The 16,798-nt window shown below is 43.1% G+C and overlaps 1 protein-coding gene across 1 annotated transcript in view; it reads left to right on the forward strand.

Moving 5' to 3' along the window:
* The window catches only part of abca5 (ATP-binding cassette, sub-family A (ABC1), member 5), a 51,953-nt gene that overhangs the window by 4,682 nt on the left and 30,473 nt on the right, over positions 1–16,798 (forward strand). Inside the window, exons 3-10 of the mRNA XM_076298056.1 lie at positions 3,168–3,357; positions 5,624–5,791; positions 6,096–6,193; positions 8,412–8,638; positions 11,686–11,827; positions 12,908–13,096; positions 14,591–14,738; positions 15,173–15,350. Coding sequence (XP_076154171.1) covers positions 3,168–3,357; positions 5,624–5,791; positions 6,096–6,193; positions 8,412–8,638; positions 11,686–11,827; positions 12,908–13,096; positions 14,591–14,738; positions 15,173–15,350 — 1,340 coding nt within the window. The remainder of the gene's footprint in view (positions 1–3,167; positions 3,358–5,623; positions 5,792–6,095; positions 6,194–8,411; positions 8,639–11,685; positions 11,828–12,907; positions 13,097–14,590; positions 14,739–15,172; positions 15,351–16,798) is intronic.

The following is a 16,798-nucleotide window of genomic DNA, read 5'->3' on the forward strand; positions in this document are numbered from 1 at the left end:
ATAGATTAGGAAGATAAAGTAGAATGATAAATAGATACATGAATGAGTGGATGAAGAGAGGGATGGATGTATGGATTGTTTACGGCAAGTGAAGGGGGGTTTAATGGATGAGAGGAAAGATGGATGGATGGAGAGAACAGTGGATGAATAAAGACAGGCTAGTTAGGTGGAACCAAAAACAAACCGACACAAGAGAATCAGACCGAATTGAGTGAGCGCAGCAGATAGAATGGCACCCAACACTATTCTTTAGTCATGACATCATCAGCAGCAGGCTGTGAGCTATCTGGGGGAGATAATGGGCCATTCCCAGCTCAGCGGTGGAGTTGTTTACTGTGAACAAGCCTCGGAGCCTCTTTATTTCTGAGTCAAACGCAGGCCGCAATAGAGTCCCGAAGTGTGACGTAGTGTTTCCATGACAGCAGAATCACTGGATCTAAACAAACTTTCGAAGTGGCATAAATAGCATTGAATGTAGACATGTGGCATCATTTCTAGCTAATAAAAATAAATATATCAATTTAAACGTGTTTTACCTGCTAGGCAGCAGCTTAGCCACATAACACGGATTCCCTGGCAGGTGTAATAGAAAGAAACAAAATTCCAGTGGATATGTCACGTCTTCTCAAAGACTGGCGGCTGTTAAGAGCAACGTTTTTTGCCAAAAAAAATAAAGCCAAAACACGTCCGTGAATTTAAGGATTTTAACCGCATGCTGTGAAGTTACATGCAGGTCTCTTTTACGGAGGAAACCCATGCTAAAATAAAACTCTGTAGTCACAAATTTGATCGTGTTGGTATGAATATATGCTGTAGTATGTGATTCCTACAGTGTAAAAAAATATACTAACGTCTTAGAAACGTTGTAAAATTATTGAAATAGATTAAGAAAGCCACCGCTATGGCGATTTCAATGGTTAGATTGATTTGTTTAGATCCAGTGAAATTGCTGCCTTGGCAACGCTACGTCATGGCTTCGGGACTCTATGGAGCTGCCAAGCAATCTCTCCCCCCTCCCAAAAAAAACCACCAACAACTTTTGAATCCAACTTGTGAAGCAATAATGTTTTTTTTTTCTCTCATTTTTTTTTAACCCCCTCCTGTGTCTAGTGAAATTGATTTCTGTCCAAGGAAATTACTGTAACTCTGGTCAGCTGACAGAAAAGGTCATTGTGACTGTGGACGTAAATCACGCAGGTTGACCCCGGACAGGCTCTATAGCTGTGTGTGAGCGGAGCAGTGGAGGCGAGTTTATTGTTGGGTGTGGCAGTGTCTTGCACGATTTAGAACGTGCAGGATTGGAACTCGAGAGAAAACCAGCACAGCTCTCAGAGTTTTGACACGTATTCCATCACTCAATCGCATGTGCAATACAGTATTTAGTTTGTGTTCAAATGCCTAAACTGTCTACACAGTATTCAATAGGCCTCGGAGCAATCAGTCATACACCCAGAGCAATAGTACTGTCTGGATGCGCTTAAGGGTCTATTGATATGTAAAAACATTCTTTATGCCGTCTGTTGTTAGAATCATGAAAAAGGAGAAGCAAATGACAGTAGATTGAAATCATAGAGCACATGGAAGCTCTCCTGGGTGTGTTGACCTTATGACCTTATGACCTTGGGTTCGCTAGCACCTCGTGTGGCTTCTTAAGCTGCAGAAGTGGACTAGACATACCAGATAGAGATACCAGAGAGAGCAGTCTGCGTATCAAAACTAGCCTTGCTAGTATGAAGAAACCTGAAGAAACCTTGAGCAATATACATAATGACTCGCTCCATATTACGTGTGTGTGTGTGCGTACATTCTTTATGTGTGTTTGGATATATCTGTGTGGTGTGTGTCTGTTTGCATTCTGTTTGTGTGTGTGTGTGTGTGTGTGTGTATTTTATTTTGTGTGTGTATTTTATGTGTTTTTGTAACTGTTTGTGTGTGTGTGTGTGTGTTTGTGTTTTTATGTGTTTTTGTAACTGTATGTGTGTTTTTTGTTTTGTTTTTTTTGGCCCACCAACACCCCCCCTCTTCGGAGGACAACTTAATTTTTAATTAAGTAATATATTTTTCAAATGCAAATACAATTTGTCCTACCTCAACCATTTATGTGACCCTGGAATCATATAGCACCACGTGAAGTGAAACATCAAACACATGAAACGCAACAAGGTAACAGATAGACAAGTGAGACGGAGAGACAGACAGACAGATAGGCAGACAAACAGACAGACAGACAGACAGACACGCAGACAGACAGTGGGACAGGACGATGACAGAACTGACAGGACGGGACTCGGTTGTTGAGGTAATTGAGTAGAAAGGTCTGTGAGTGGTCATGATCGGGTTATGGAAAAGGGCTTTGGTAACATGCTATGTTTGGGTGTTGCTAGTGTGTGTCTATATGTAGAGTGGTGAATGTAGGGGGGAAAGGAGGAAATAAAGTTAAATAAAATAAATCATTTTTAAACAATTGATTAATTAATCAAACAAACAAACAGATAAAGACAGAGAGGGGGCAAGGAAGGGGGGGGGGCTTGGGGTTATGGTTTTGTTGAATTTAAAAATTATAGAAAAGGGGACCAGGTGTTTTCAAAAGCTGACATTTGCTTCTCTCTGTACATGATGTTTTTCTATTGTAATATATTCTGTGATTAAGTTTTTCCAGTGATTGATATGGCATGATATTTTTGATTTCCAGTTTTGGAGGACTACTTTCTTAGCGACAGTTAGAGAGATGAGCAAGGGGTTTTTGAAGTGTTTCAGAAATGTCATTAAGAAGACAGAGTGTTGGAGATGATGGATGTGTGTTTTTAACTGTGTGTGTGTGTGTTTTTGTAAATTTGTGTGTGTATGTGTTTTTGTAACTGTGTGTGTGTGTTTGTGTGTGTTTATTTGTATTTGTAACTGTGTGTGTGTGTTTATGTGTTTTTGTAACTGTGTGTGTGTGTGTGTGTGTGTGTTTATGTGTTTTTGTAACTGTGTGTGTGTGTTTGTGTGTGTTTATTTGTGTTTGTAACTGTGTGTGTGTGTGTGTGTGTGTTTATGTGTTTTTGTAACTGTGTGTGTGTTTGTGTGTGTTTATTTGTGTTTGTAACTGTGTGTGTGTGTGTGTGTGTGTGTGTGTGTTTATGTGTTTTTGTAACTGTGTGTGTGTGTGATCCTCTGTCCCTCAGGAGCTGATCCTGCCTCTGCTGCTGCTGGGTCTGCTCATCCTGATCAGCACGCTGAATCCCCACGTCTACTACGGCGGCATCGGCACCATGGAGCTGGAAAGCGAGAACTACCTGCCCATCAAGGGCCTCGGCTACACCCCCATCACCAACGTCACCAACCACATCATGGAGGAGGTGGCCCAGGAGCTCCGTAAGTCCGATGAGCCCCACACTGGACCACACGGCTACAGGGCCTGGTTACGTTGGCCCAGGAGTTCCGTGGTTGGTTAGGTTTCCCCAGGAGTTCTGTGGTTGGTTACGTTGGCCCAGGAGTTCTGTGGTTGGTTACGTTGACCCAGGAGTTACGTTGGTTATTTGGCCCAGTGGCTCCGAGAGTCTGATAGCCACACGTCGGACCACATGCCGGCGGGTTGGTTGTGTTGGGATGTCTGGTGGGCTAGGTTTTGATTGCTTTTGTTATCAAATCACAATTGACCTCTCCAGAATAAGTCCCGCCTCCGTAACTTCCGTATCCATCCAACTTCCGGGCGTGGATTGTCTCATTGTATGAGAAATAACATGGCGTTTCGAAATATCATACAGGTAAAACATCTGTAGGTAGCGAAGTTGAAAAAGCTGGTGGGCAAATTGGCCTATACACTTCTGCCATATAGTTTCCACTGGATTTTTTGATTGTCGGTGCCGTTTAAGTAGTATACTATAGACTATACTACTTAAACGGCACCGAAAATAAAAAAATCCAGTGGAAACTAGATCGCAGAAGTGTGTAGGCCAATCTGCCCAGCAGCTTTTTCTACTTTGTCACCTACAGAGTTTGACAGGTACGATCTTTCAAAACGCCATGTTATTTCCCATAGACAATCCACGCCCGGAAGTTGGATGGATACGGAAGTTAGGAGGCGGGATATATTCTGGAGAGGTCTATGTATGAACATGATGGGCTGGTGGTAGCATAGTGGTTAAGGAGCTGGGCAGTAGCCAAAAAAGTTGTGGGTTCAATTCCCAGCTTTCACTGTTGTGCCCTTGAGCAAAGCAATATACCCTGAGTTGCTCAGGGGCAATGTAACAATGCCCTTGTAATATAAATGACATGTAAGTCGCTTTGGTAAAAAGCATCTCATAAATGAATACATGGAAATGCAAATAAACCCAGAGGCATAGCTCTGAATGCAAATATGACAATATGAGCTGAAACACTTGGGAATGATGTGGCTGAGTTATGTCCAATCTGTTAAGTCTTAGACACGTACATTTACACAATTATCCAACATTTATTTGCATATGAGGCGCCTTTATCCAAAGCAAGTTGAAGCACGTGGGAAAGTTCATTGGGTATGCGTATACTAGGACTGCTGTTGTGGTGGAGCTCATGTTACGAAACAACTTCTGATCACTCAGTCAGCAGAACTCCGTCAGTCTCTCCCTCAGATACCTGCAGTATTACTGCTGTATGAATGAGTGCAGCTCAGGGCGTTATGAGAACGGAGCCAGAAGGAAGTGAGTCACAGGAAAAATGTGCTTGTCCGGTGTTTACCTCTATTTTTGAAACGCACACTCTCTCTGGTCTAATTATAACCCTGCAAAGCGCTGGCGGTTTAGGCGTCCGAGAGTTGTTCGCGTTGTTCACTGCTACCCTTTCATGTTGGTGAAGATTGGTTTGACCTGACAAGCTTCCGTTGTTTTATTCAGGCCAGTGGACATCTACAGCTGTTGATTGTGATAGTTTCTTTGTATTAGTTCAAAGTTGCAGGGTCTTTGTATTAGTTAAAAGTTGCTGGTTCTTATATTATTCCCATTAAACGTTTTCTAAAAATGGAGGACCATGAAAACTGAAATTTTGCTTCAGATTTTGAAGTAGACTTTCTAAGTCTGTTTCACTTTACTTTAGGCAATGAGTGATCCCAACACACAGCCAGTGTGGAATTTAAATATAAGGGTACGCTGGTTAGGTACAGTTGAGGAAGCCTTTATGGTTAGCACCCCATGCTTTATGTCAAATTACAAGGCATGGATCTAAAGAGGGACTCAAAGTACCACAAATATACACAACATCTATCATGTTTGTCAGGCCCATAATGTTGTTGAGGACAAAATGACTTGAGGATGTTGTAGAGGACTGGAACAGAAGAATGAAGCAAATTCTAGAAATAGGTTGAGGTACACTGACAGTCAAAGATTTGCCAATATGTTTGCCTGCTTGTGTGTTTGTTTATTTATCATTTGTTTGTTTGTCAGGGTTTAGATTTTTCATGCACATTACAAATTGAATTCAGGCATACAGTAGGCTGGGCTGGTTAAGATTTTGAAATTAAAATAATACATAATTATTAATGGCTTCAAAAAATGTCTGATAACTTCAGGCACAAACATTCCCCTTGTTTTAAGCCCTGCATGTGGACACATACATTGCAGTGCGTGAAAGGGTTATCACAGGCCTGGCTGGGTTTTGTGTCTAGACATGCAGGATCGTTTGGAGATGTTCGCCAACGAGGAGGACCTGGAGAACGCCAGCCTGTACGAGCCTCTGGGCTACGCGGGGGTGGTCTTCCGAGACAACATGTCCTACAGGCTCAGGTTCCCCTACAATCAGCTGCCCTTACCCAGCGACTACACAGAGTCCATTGGTGAGAACGAGCGTCTGTGGTGGCCATGCTGCTAGACAAATTGTTATTATTTATATAAATAAATATTATTTTGTATAAATATACATATGTGGTTGGATTTTTACATATATACTGTTTTATACTATAGTAATGTTGCATGACAGATTTAGCCTTTTTATTGTGACAAGGTTGAAATAACATAATATTTTAACGATAGATCTAACTTTATTATGATGTAATAAATTGTTAGAAAGACAGACAGAAAAGTTCTTTGTGTCAGTTACCTCATGCTTTTGTTTAATTCACTTTGTCCTCACACCCACAGCTAGTTGTTTCTCCAACTCTGTGAATTGCCGAGCCGCCAATTACTGGTACTCCGGGTTTGTGCGCCTGCAGACCCTTATTGACGCCGCCATCATCCAGGTGAGCGGGAAAGGGTCAAAAGTCAAGAGCAAATCACACACTCATAGCTCTCCGTTGCCTCTGACTCACACACGGACACCAACCTCCCTCTCTCGGCTTTCCAGTAGTACCCACTTCATCTTCATAAAGTGGCTTTGTTCATTAGTGTTTTGCAGTGGAAGTCAGTCAGGGCATATGCAGATCAAACGCTCTTTAGGCGCAGTTAGCAAGTCGATAATGGTTCACCCACTGTTCTGAGATGTGGGTTTGGAACGTACATCGCGGCGGCTCATTGAGGTGGATTTGCATTTTTGAACAGGGCTCAGTCTCATTTACGAGCATCATCCAGTTAGCGAACAACAGCGCTTGGCCCCGTTCCGTTTTAAGCCGGGAACATAAACATTTCATGAGAGTACTAGTACCGGTAGTAGCCTTGCCCCAGATTGCAACAGCAAACTTCACTCTGCTTCTTGCCTCGAGAAGAGTCAATACCCAGGAGACTTTGGCCACAAATACACCTGTTTCAAAAAGGGAACCAACAGCTGGAGGGCTGTGAGGCTTAACCAGCCAATAAGCCCCCCCCCCCAATAAGCCAGCTTCTGTTTCCTGCCTTTGCAGAATGGTACAACTGTGTTGTAGATCCCGAGAGAAAGTGGAATAGAGCATTAGGTCCAATATTCTAATATACAGTATGGTTTAATCTTCTGAATTTCTCACTAGAGGGTCACTTTGACACTAAATGTATGCTTCTACTTAATGACCCTGTATGATATCAACCCTGGCACTTTACATTATCCAATGTTGGGACAGATATCACTTCCCGTTGTTTGTTTTGTCATCAAATGTCATTGGCGTCATTGATTAGGGTAGCCTGGATGTCTCCTGACTCTGCTATTATCTATCTAGATATGATTATCTATCCTTTGCTGTTGTGTACTTAAACCCTTGATAATTCTGTGTCAAGACAGAGACACATATTCTGGAGAGCATTGTGCTTCATGTGTGCCTCTCTCCTGTATACAGCCAAATTAAACTTTGCATCTTGATTGTCCTTCTCCGTGACTGGATCTCATGTCTCACTTTGGTATGCCATATTTTTACCAACAATCCTAACTCTTAATATCTATGCACATACTACATGGGACTTTGTATCTAACAAACATAACTGCCCCAAATTGTGCAGTACACTGATGTGTACTGCTGTGGTTATTGTTTAGTGGTACTACAGGTAACTGCAATTGGTAATACCTTTACATCTTCTAACACATTGGTACATATTACTGTATGTCACAGGAGGCGGATGTGTTGATCTGTAGGGTGTAGTTGGAATTCCCCATATCCCTCCGCCTTTGCCTCCATCTATGCCTTCATAGTCAGAAGAAATGCTAAGAAATGCTACTTCTTCTACCTCCACTACTGGTGGCGATTGCTGCTAGTTCTGTTTAAGCAGTCACTGATAGTAGCACTGCCACTACTAAAAACATTACTAGCAGAACTATTGCTACTGCTGTTTCTACTACTTGGAGTTTAGTTTGGACAGCAGTAATGCTCCCCTGGCATCACTTGCCATACTCGTGCAGTCTACTAAGGGTAGTAGTACTTAGAGTACTAGGTGTAGTTACTTCTAAACTATCAGAAGAGTCTCATGTTCAGTAACAGGGAGATGATGTGTAGAAATCTGAAATGCTTTGCTTATGTATTTCCATTCACATTTAGTCATTAGCTGATGCTTTTATCCAAAGCCACTGACAACAATCATGGTACATCAAAGGTACTGTAAAGGTGGATATTGTTAGTGCTGCAATGATTTAATAATCTGTGGCACAACTGGTTACAGCGCTCATACCATAATCCCGTTGGCACGTGGACCCAGGTTCAAGTCTGGCCTGGGTCATTTTCCGATCCCGCCCCATCCGTCTCTCCCACTCGCTTCCTAGCACTCTCTCCACTATCTTGTCAGATTAAAGGCAATAAAGCCCCCCCCCAAAAAAAAAAAAAAAAAAAATATATATATATATATATAAAAAATAATAATCTTCCTCCTGACCCTCCGCAGATGCAGACCAAGTGCATTGCTAATCTTACGTTTACATTCACATTTAGTCATTAGCTGACACTTTTATTCCAAGCCACTTACAACAATCATGGTACATCAAAGGTACAGTAAAGGTGCAGTGCCACTAGGCTATTGTTAGTGCAGCAATGATCTAATAATCAATAATCTCCTGGCCCTCCACAGATGCAGACCAAGCGGTCGGTGTGGCGGGAGATGGACGTGCGCGTGGTGATGATGGGTCAGCCGGGCTCGGTGGAGGTGCAGAAGTTCCCGCACGCGCTCATCTCCATCTACCTGGTGCTGGCCTTCACGCCCTTCGTCTCCTTCCTCATCGTCAACGTGGCCGCCGAGAAGGAGCGACGCCTCAAGGACACCATGACCATGATGGGACTGTACGACTCGGCCTTCTGGTGAGCGAAGGCGGCGCGCAAAACCACGCAGTGTAGATACAAGCCTCCTGATTAATGCCACCCTTTTTGTACCAATTAATGTTGTATATATTATTGTTTTATTATAGCATTGTATGTACCAATTAATATTTTGTACCAATACAAAAATTGTATCCGTCCGTTTTAAACGTTGGTACATTTTGTCTGTTTCCGTAAGCGTTCAGTCAACGTGCAAAAGACGGACTAAATGAATGCAGAGTATGGAGAGAAGACTCTCTGTTAAAGTTGACCATAAATGAGCTTTTATGTTGTTATTCTTGGAATGAAGAGACATCAAAAGATCCCAATGACCATGGAAATTATGGGTTATGTGTCGTATGCAGTGTTGGGTATCGTTACTTTTAAAAGTAGTTAGTTACGTTACTACGTTACTATCAATTAAAAGAAATCCGTTACGTTACTACGTTACCTATAAATAAAAGTAACGCGTTAGAGTACTCGTGCGTTACCAACAATTAAAACTTGTTTGGGGTGCGTCTCTGCCTGCAGCAGCAACACACATCCTCCTTTAGATGCACCGACAGTGCTGACTGTTTATGAATCAATCATGAACCTAACTGTAGGATAATGACAGGAAAGACAGTCAGCATATTGCACGTTTTATTTAACAGGCATTCATCCTTTGAGAATTAGAACAGCTTCCATGAATAGCATATACCGGTAATAGGCAGAGTAATAGCCTAATAAAAACAAAAACAAAAAAACAGTAAACATCCTTGTCCGATGTCGTTTCCTCTTTTTTCATTTTTACTTAAGAATGTAGCTTACCGTATTAGTCTGCGCACAAAAGAACAGTGCATCACAGTATTAATAGTCTAAATCAACTTTACAAGTGCAGGCCTAACAAAGTGCTTAACAGGTAGGCACGCAACCTTTTAGAATTGGAAATTTAACAGCTGGCAAAAATGCAATAGGCCTGTCAAATAGTCTGAATAATAGTAAAAACAAACCAAAAAAAACCTACAGGCAAATGTCCTTGTCCGATGTCATTTCCTCCTTTCTTTTATCTTAACACGATGTAACTTATACCGTAGGCCTATCTAAATGTTTGTGCACAAAAGAACAGTGCATGACACTAAAAAAACATTGAATGAACAATGAAAATGTGTGTCACATGTGACACCTGTACAGGGTTCCTACGCAGTATGGAAAACCTGGAAAAGTATGGAATTTGATTTTAGTATTTTCCAGGTCTGGATAAGTATGGAAAAAAGAAACAAGGGTATGGAGATATATTTGTGTTTCCAGACTATTGCATTTGTAGTACTAATCACTTCACTCAGGTCATAATGAACCATTCCTACTGTTGTGTAGCTTAACTTTCAGTCCCCATCGTCAAGATACAACTATGATACAACTAAGATACAACTAAAAATGACCCAGCTAAATGGACGAATATTAAGTGTCATTTTTAAATTCACTTCAGTTGTCCATACCTTTGTTTTCACCGAGTTATCCCAAACCAGAAGTGGCCGCAATGTCGAGAATATGGTCAGAAAAATCTACCGAGAAGTTTGGAAATTTGAGTATGGAAAAAGTATGGAATTTTGAAATGCAAAATGTGTAGGAACCCTGCCTGTAGCATACAGCCCTACATTTATTCCCATAATCATTACGTAGGCTACATTTAGCCTACTCTTCATCTTCAAAGTAATGATTGAAACGTAGTAAAAAAGATTCTCAAAACGTTTGTCTGATAGTCGATTTCTTTTAGGAGTTAGAACAAGACTCCCGAGGCTGAACAGCCTCTCCACAGGCGCACTGGAGGGTGTTGGGGTATTGAAGCGCAAAAATAATGCCTTGATCATGGGGAACTTGTTTAATGTGTCGATCTCGACTCCTGACTTAAGATAATCAGCAATTTCAGTCTCCACCGAATATGAGTCCTCTTTGTCCTCTGTAAATGAAAAAAAGTCGGACTCGTCTTCTCGTCCGCTGACAGGTGCGGGCGGCAGTTCCTCTGGCAGTGGATGACCCAGGGCACGACACTCGGCAGCGAGCATGCACTTCGCTGTGTCTTTTTTGGCCTCATCCCTTAACCAGCGCAGTTTGAATTTAGGACTTGTCACTGCAGCCAGCAGAGCCTCTTTGCTATCCAGCGTGGATGCAAAACGTGTGTCTTTACTTTCCTTATCGAGGGAAATTCTTAAAGTAACGGAGTAACGAGTGCTTATTTTGGAAAATAACGGAGTTACTGATTACTGAATTCGCAAAACTAACGTGTTAGATTACTCGTTACTGAAAAAAACTAATAAGAGTACTCTAACGCGTTACTTGTAACGCGTTACCCCCAACACTGGTCGTATGTATTGGTAAGAAAAGGGAAAAATCACAAAAACTACTTCAACATCTCGCAACAGGCCGAGCCCCACGACATCCTTTTGATCAAGTGGCTTTGTTCAATAGCGTTTGTGGTGGCAGTCTTTTCAGGCCTCAAAGCCTCTTATGCGCAGTTCCTAAGTCGACACTGATTCACCTACTCTCTTGAAGTGGGGGCTTTAGAAACAAACATGGCAGCTCAATGAGGTGGATTTGCAGGATTTTGTGGAATTGGGGGTTGTGATCAAATGAAAAATATTGCCGTTGCAGACAGTGCTGGCTGTGAAAATGATTACTGGTTGCAAGCAACAGATGGTTTAGATAGATAAATAGTGGTGGTAAGTGCATAATAAATAAACATGGGTAAGTGCTTGATGTTGAAGTGGCTTTTGGTGAGGAGAGTGGAGAGGTGCGATGAGGGCACTCGCTGTCTCTTAGAACTCGTATGAAGTGCTGCTGGCATATTTAGCACTTTTTGAGTTTTAGTAACCTCTATTTGATCCTTGTGTACATGCTACAATGGTTTGTTTGTGTGTGTGTGTGTGTACACAGTACGTTCATCCATAACATCTGTTGTGCTGCTGTTTTATTATTGCAGAGTCAATTATTGCACCTGTCAAATTGTTGTCCTTGTGAATTACGTACGCAAATAAAGGAGTAAATATATGTGTGTGTGTGTGTATCCTCAGGCTGTCGTGGGGTCTACTGTACGCTGCTCTAGTGACCACTATGTCCATCCTCATGGCGGTGATTGCCACCTGGACCTCCCTCTTCTACAACAGCAACTTCTTTGTCATCTTCCTGCTCATCTTCCTCTACGGAATCTCCTCAGTAAGTCACACCAGCATGCTCGCTTGATCATGGCACAAATTATAATTGTGATTATTTTGGTTAATGTTGAGATCATTTGGTCATTATTTTGATTATTAAACATTATTATTCATTCATTGCATTGTCATTTTAGTAGTAGTAGTGCAGTTGGTTTCAGGGTTTAGGTTATCAGCATATTGCTATTGTAATGTACATATACATTCTACTTTCACATTATACACATTTCATATGTGAAAAGTGTGTAATATATTTATGGATTAATGTAAATACACAGAATGTAAAGTACATGATTTGGCACCCTGCTATAAAACACGCTGCCTAACAGAGGCTTCCGCTTATCTGTGCCAGCTGCAGTTTGAAGCCAACTCCAGAGTAAAAAAAAAAAACAAGAGCTAAGCTTCTAAATTGGTTTCAAACATTTACATTTTTACGTTTTCTTGGGGGAGCTGACACAAGTCTGGCCTTCGCGTTTACCTGAGCCCTGCTGTCAGAAGTGCTAGCCCAACATTAGCGTAGCATCTCCGGCATCTCTGTGCGTCGGCCGTTTGCCCGGGCAAGGGATTATAGTTTTTTTTCAGGCAGTCGTGGCTTGTGTCAGCGGCTGTTTTATGTGTCATTAGCGTGTAAGCTCCCGCTGCTGGGCGAGGTCTTAGAGGACGCCGCGGAGATGGGCCTGTTTGGCGAAGGATGAGCAATGTGGAAGCACAGAGAATTACTAGGGGTGTGTTTGGATGGTGTAACGGGAAGCTCATCTTATGAAACATAAGCTGTTTGAGAATTATCATAACACAAGGGTCAGATACAGGATGGTTTACTCTCTGGGGCTGGCAATGAACACGCTGGGCCCACTCCAGCTCTGAAGTAAACTCTCTCTCTCTCTCTCTCTCTCTCTCTCTCTCTTTCTCTCTCTATCTCCTTTTCTTTCTCTCTCTTTCTCTCTTTTCTTTCTCTCTCTCTCTCTTTTTTCTTTCTTTCTTTCTGTCTTTCTTTCTTTCCTTATTTCTCTCTCTCTGTCTATCTATCTATCTCTCCCTCCCTCTCCCTCTCTCTCTCTCTCATCCTTCCTCTTGTCCCTGGCAGATCTTCTTCTCCTTTATGCTGACGCCGCTCTTCAAGAAGCCCAAGTTTGCCAGCACGGTGGGCTCCATGCTGACGGTGGTGTTCGGCTGCCTGTCCCTCTTCACCGTGCTCATGCGCGACTTCCCCCAGTCGCTCGTCTGGCTCCTCTGCCTCCTCTCCCCCAGCGCCTTCTCCATCGGCATCGCCCAGGTAACGCACCCGGCTCACCATGGCAACCCCTCCACACATACATGTACGCACACATACCTCCACCACCACCACCACCCTCAGCCGTAACCGTGGCGACGGACGGCCCTTTCGAGGCGAGAGTGAGAGATGAGTAGTGTGTGGGGGGGGGGGCGGGGAGGGCTCCCCTCGGCGACGGGCGATGGCAAGCCGTTTGATTCATTGGCTTGCGTGAGATGCGGTGGCGTGAGTGACCACAAGCTTGTTTGTCCTGGCCGTCCTCCAGAACGTTGTTTGTACAGTGAGTTTTATAGCCGCTCCACCGCCAGGTTGGAGGCGTTTAACAGATGGCTTCTAACAGGCCTCCAGTAGACAAGGACCACACGAACGTCCTCCTCTGAGCCTCTACTTCCTCCATTCTATAGCATGGTTTGTGGCCATAGACATGCACAAACATGCAGAGGTTTATGTACAGTATTCAACTTATAGTATTGTGCTAATGTTAGGCATGTTTAAGATAATGAAGTTATAGTAAATAGCAGTAGGAAATTGGAAATGTTTCTTTTTGACATACCAATGCAGAGGGAAAAATAAAGGCACTTTGGAAAAGTTATAATTTAGGAGGGGGCTTTTTATAAATCATAGACTTGTAATAAATTATAGACACCTAAGAAAGATTTGTGATGCTAGAGGAAATTATTATGTCGCATATGCATTTGGTTTGCCATGCCCGTATATTTAGATGGAAGAAAGCAGTTATTAACCAGACATAAATAAACGGCTCACTCTCTCTCTCTCAGAGTTTGCCAGAATAAGATAATCTGATGTTTTATGAAATATAAATGTGTGTGCCTGTGTCCTGTATGTGAATAATACTGATCTCTGATCAGTAGTTAATACTAGTAGCTAATGGCCTGCTCTGTGTGTAAGTGGTGTATGTGGATAACACTGGTCTCTGATCAGCAGTACAGTAATCTCCCGTGTATTAGCGGCATAATGTAGGCTATAAACTGCACGACAGTGTTTTATGCTAAGTAAATAACGGTGTATTGACCGTGCCCAATAGCCCAATTAGAACCAGATCATGCTTTCTGAATGAAGAAACAATATAATAGGCGGGAAATGACAGTTAATGCCTTGGTCCGTGTGTAGGTGGTGTATGAGGATAATGCAGGTCTCTGATCAGCAGTAAATGCTAATGCCTTGGTCTGTGTGTAGTTAGTGGATAATGCAGGTCTCTGATCAGCAGTAAATGCTAATGCCTTGGTCTGTGTGTAGGTGGTGGATAATGCAGGTCTCTGATCAGCAGTAAATGCTAATGCCTTGGTCTGTGTGTAGTTAGTGGATAATGCAGGTCTCTGATCAGCAGTAAATGCTAATGCCTTGGTCTGTGTGTAGTTAGTGTATAATGCAGGTCTCTGATCAGCAGTAAATGCTAATGCCTTGGTCTGTGTGTAGGTGGTGGATAATGCAGGTCTCTGATCAGCAGTAAATGCTAATGCCTTGGTCTGTGTGTAGGTGGTGTATCTGGAGGCCCAGGGTGACGGAGCAGTCTTCTCCACGCTGGCCAACGGCCCCCACGCCCTCTACGTTCCCCTGCTCATGCTCTTCCTGGACTGCATCCTCTACCTGCTGCTCGCCGTCTACCTGGACCAGGTGCTGCCAGGTAAAATGTTCTAGATAGCCCCCAGTTAAAGGCGAGGTCCACGATTCCAATCTGGTGCACTTTTTGTCAGATTGGGCCAATTACTCTTCACTCCTCTAGCTATCTGTTCAATCTGTGCGCCCCCTAAAAAAAGCAAAAGTCCTGGCTCTGTGAATGTGAAACATAGTCGCTTAGCCTGAGCCAGGAAAAGTTGCAGTCAATTTATATGCTGCTTCAGGTGCACAGAAGGGGAGGGTGTTTGTCTGTTGAGATCAAATATCAACTACGTGTCACCAGTCGTGCTACATCTTTAAATTTCCCTCGGGATAAATTAAGTATCTATCTTTAATGCTTTCATACTGGACTGGTTTTTCCTGCAGTTTTTTTTACTTCCTGAATCATCCAAAAATGCTGATGATGGAATAAAAAAAGCCTCTTATTTTGTCGTTGTCAAGGTGAATTTGGCATGCGACGCTCCGTCCTCTACTTTCTGAAGCCGTCCTATTGGTCGCAGCGCAGGAAGCGCTACACAGAGGTGAGCTCGGTGTACGAGGCCGAGGTGAACGGGGCTCCCGTGGGAGACGAGTCCATCGAGCCCATCTCCCCCGAGTTCAGAGGCAAGGAGGCCATCAGGTGGGATGCACACGCACGCACACACACACACACACACACACACACACACACACACACACAATCTCCCCTGAGTTCAGAGGCAAGGAGGCCATCAGGTGACACACACACACACACACACACACACACACACACACACACACACTAGAGCTTAGATCGGGCCCAAAAAATCAAGCCCGACCCAACCCGAGCCCGTGCACATTGTGCCCGAGCCCGACCCGGCCCGACACGTTAACTGTAATTATGAGCCCGAGCCCGATTTAAACCCGACATTTTTTAAATACGTGGGCCATTATAACTGACGTTCTCAACTACAATTCCGAGCTGTTTGAGCTACAGAAATCCGTTTAGAGGACATTGAGAGGACAAAAGAGGACATTGAAGGCTGGCTATTATTATTTCTGCCATGGCAAGCCTGCTTCATGTTCATCTTAAAGTATTTTTGCTGTCAAAGGTGAACATCGTGCGCACTTAATGGACGCAACAAAGCATACCTGCCAAATGCATACCTCCGACTTTTCTCCAAACTTCCTCGAAGTTATTTCTTCTGTTTTCATTCTTTCTTCAAGCTTCACGTTGCACTTAAGCTACACAATACAGCACAGCAGGCCCGGTGTGATGTGTGCGAGTGGAGAAGCTGCGCATGACACGTGTTGCGCAGATGACATTACAATTGACATTTTGTAACTCTGAGCCTAACTTGTATAACTTTGTATACGCTTGTTACTTAGGCCTACTTTGATAAATATAAAATATTTCTGAGTCTGACTATGGCATAGCTTTAGCTCCCCACCCAAGTAGGCTAATGATTAGAAAGAAAAAAAAAGCAAGCTTGATCAAGGACCCGGCCCGGCCCGGCCCGAGGATAGTGGCTGGAAATATCGGCCCGGGTCGGGTCGGGTCAAGTTCGGGCTTGGGCTCGGGCAGAGAATCTAAACTCTAACACACACACACACACACACACACACACCATCTCCCCCGAGTTCAGAGGCAAGGAGGCCATCAGGTGGGACGCATACACACACACACACACACACACACCATCTCCTCTGAGTTAAGAGGCAAGGAGGCCATCAGGTAGGATAGGCCTACCAAACACACCACCATCACACCAAACCCACCCAAAACCTTCTCATGGAACTCTGTTGTAAATGATGTGATTTAATTATATTATGATATATTTATGATTATTATATTTATGATAAGAGAATGTACATGGACACTGCAGGTAGATGGTGGAATTCTCACTTTGACCCTAGTGTTGTTTGACATTTTGACTTTTCTGTGTCTAGCTAGGCTAAAGCACCCCATCAAGCTTCACTCTAACAAATGTATTATTGTATCATCATGTCTATGGTATAAACAATGTCTGTATCAAATTCTTTTTGACTTGCAAGAGGTAGATATTTACTGCAAGCTGCCCATGTCTCTTGATTGACACTGATCTGGTT

Source organism: Alosa pseudoharengus, unplaced genomic scaffold (genome assembly GCF_046254945.1).
Source record: "Alosa pseudoharengus isolate Yale_2024_CS ecotype anadromous, Long Island Sound unplaced genomic scaffold, YU_APseudo_1.1 YU_APseudo_1.1_scf_21, whole genome shotgun sequence".
NCBI lineage: Eukaryota > Metazoa > Chordata > Actinopteri > Clupeiformes > Clupeidae > Alosa > Alosa pseudoharengus.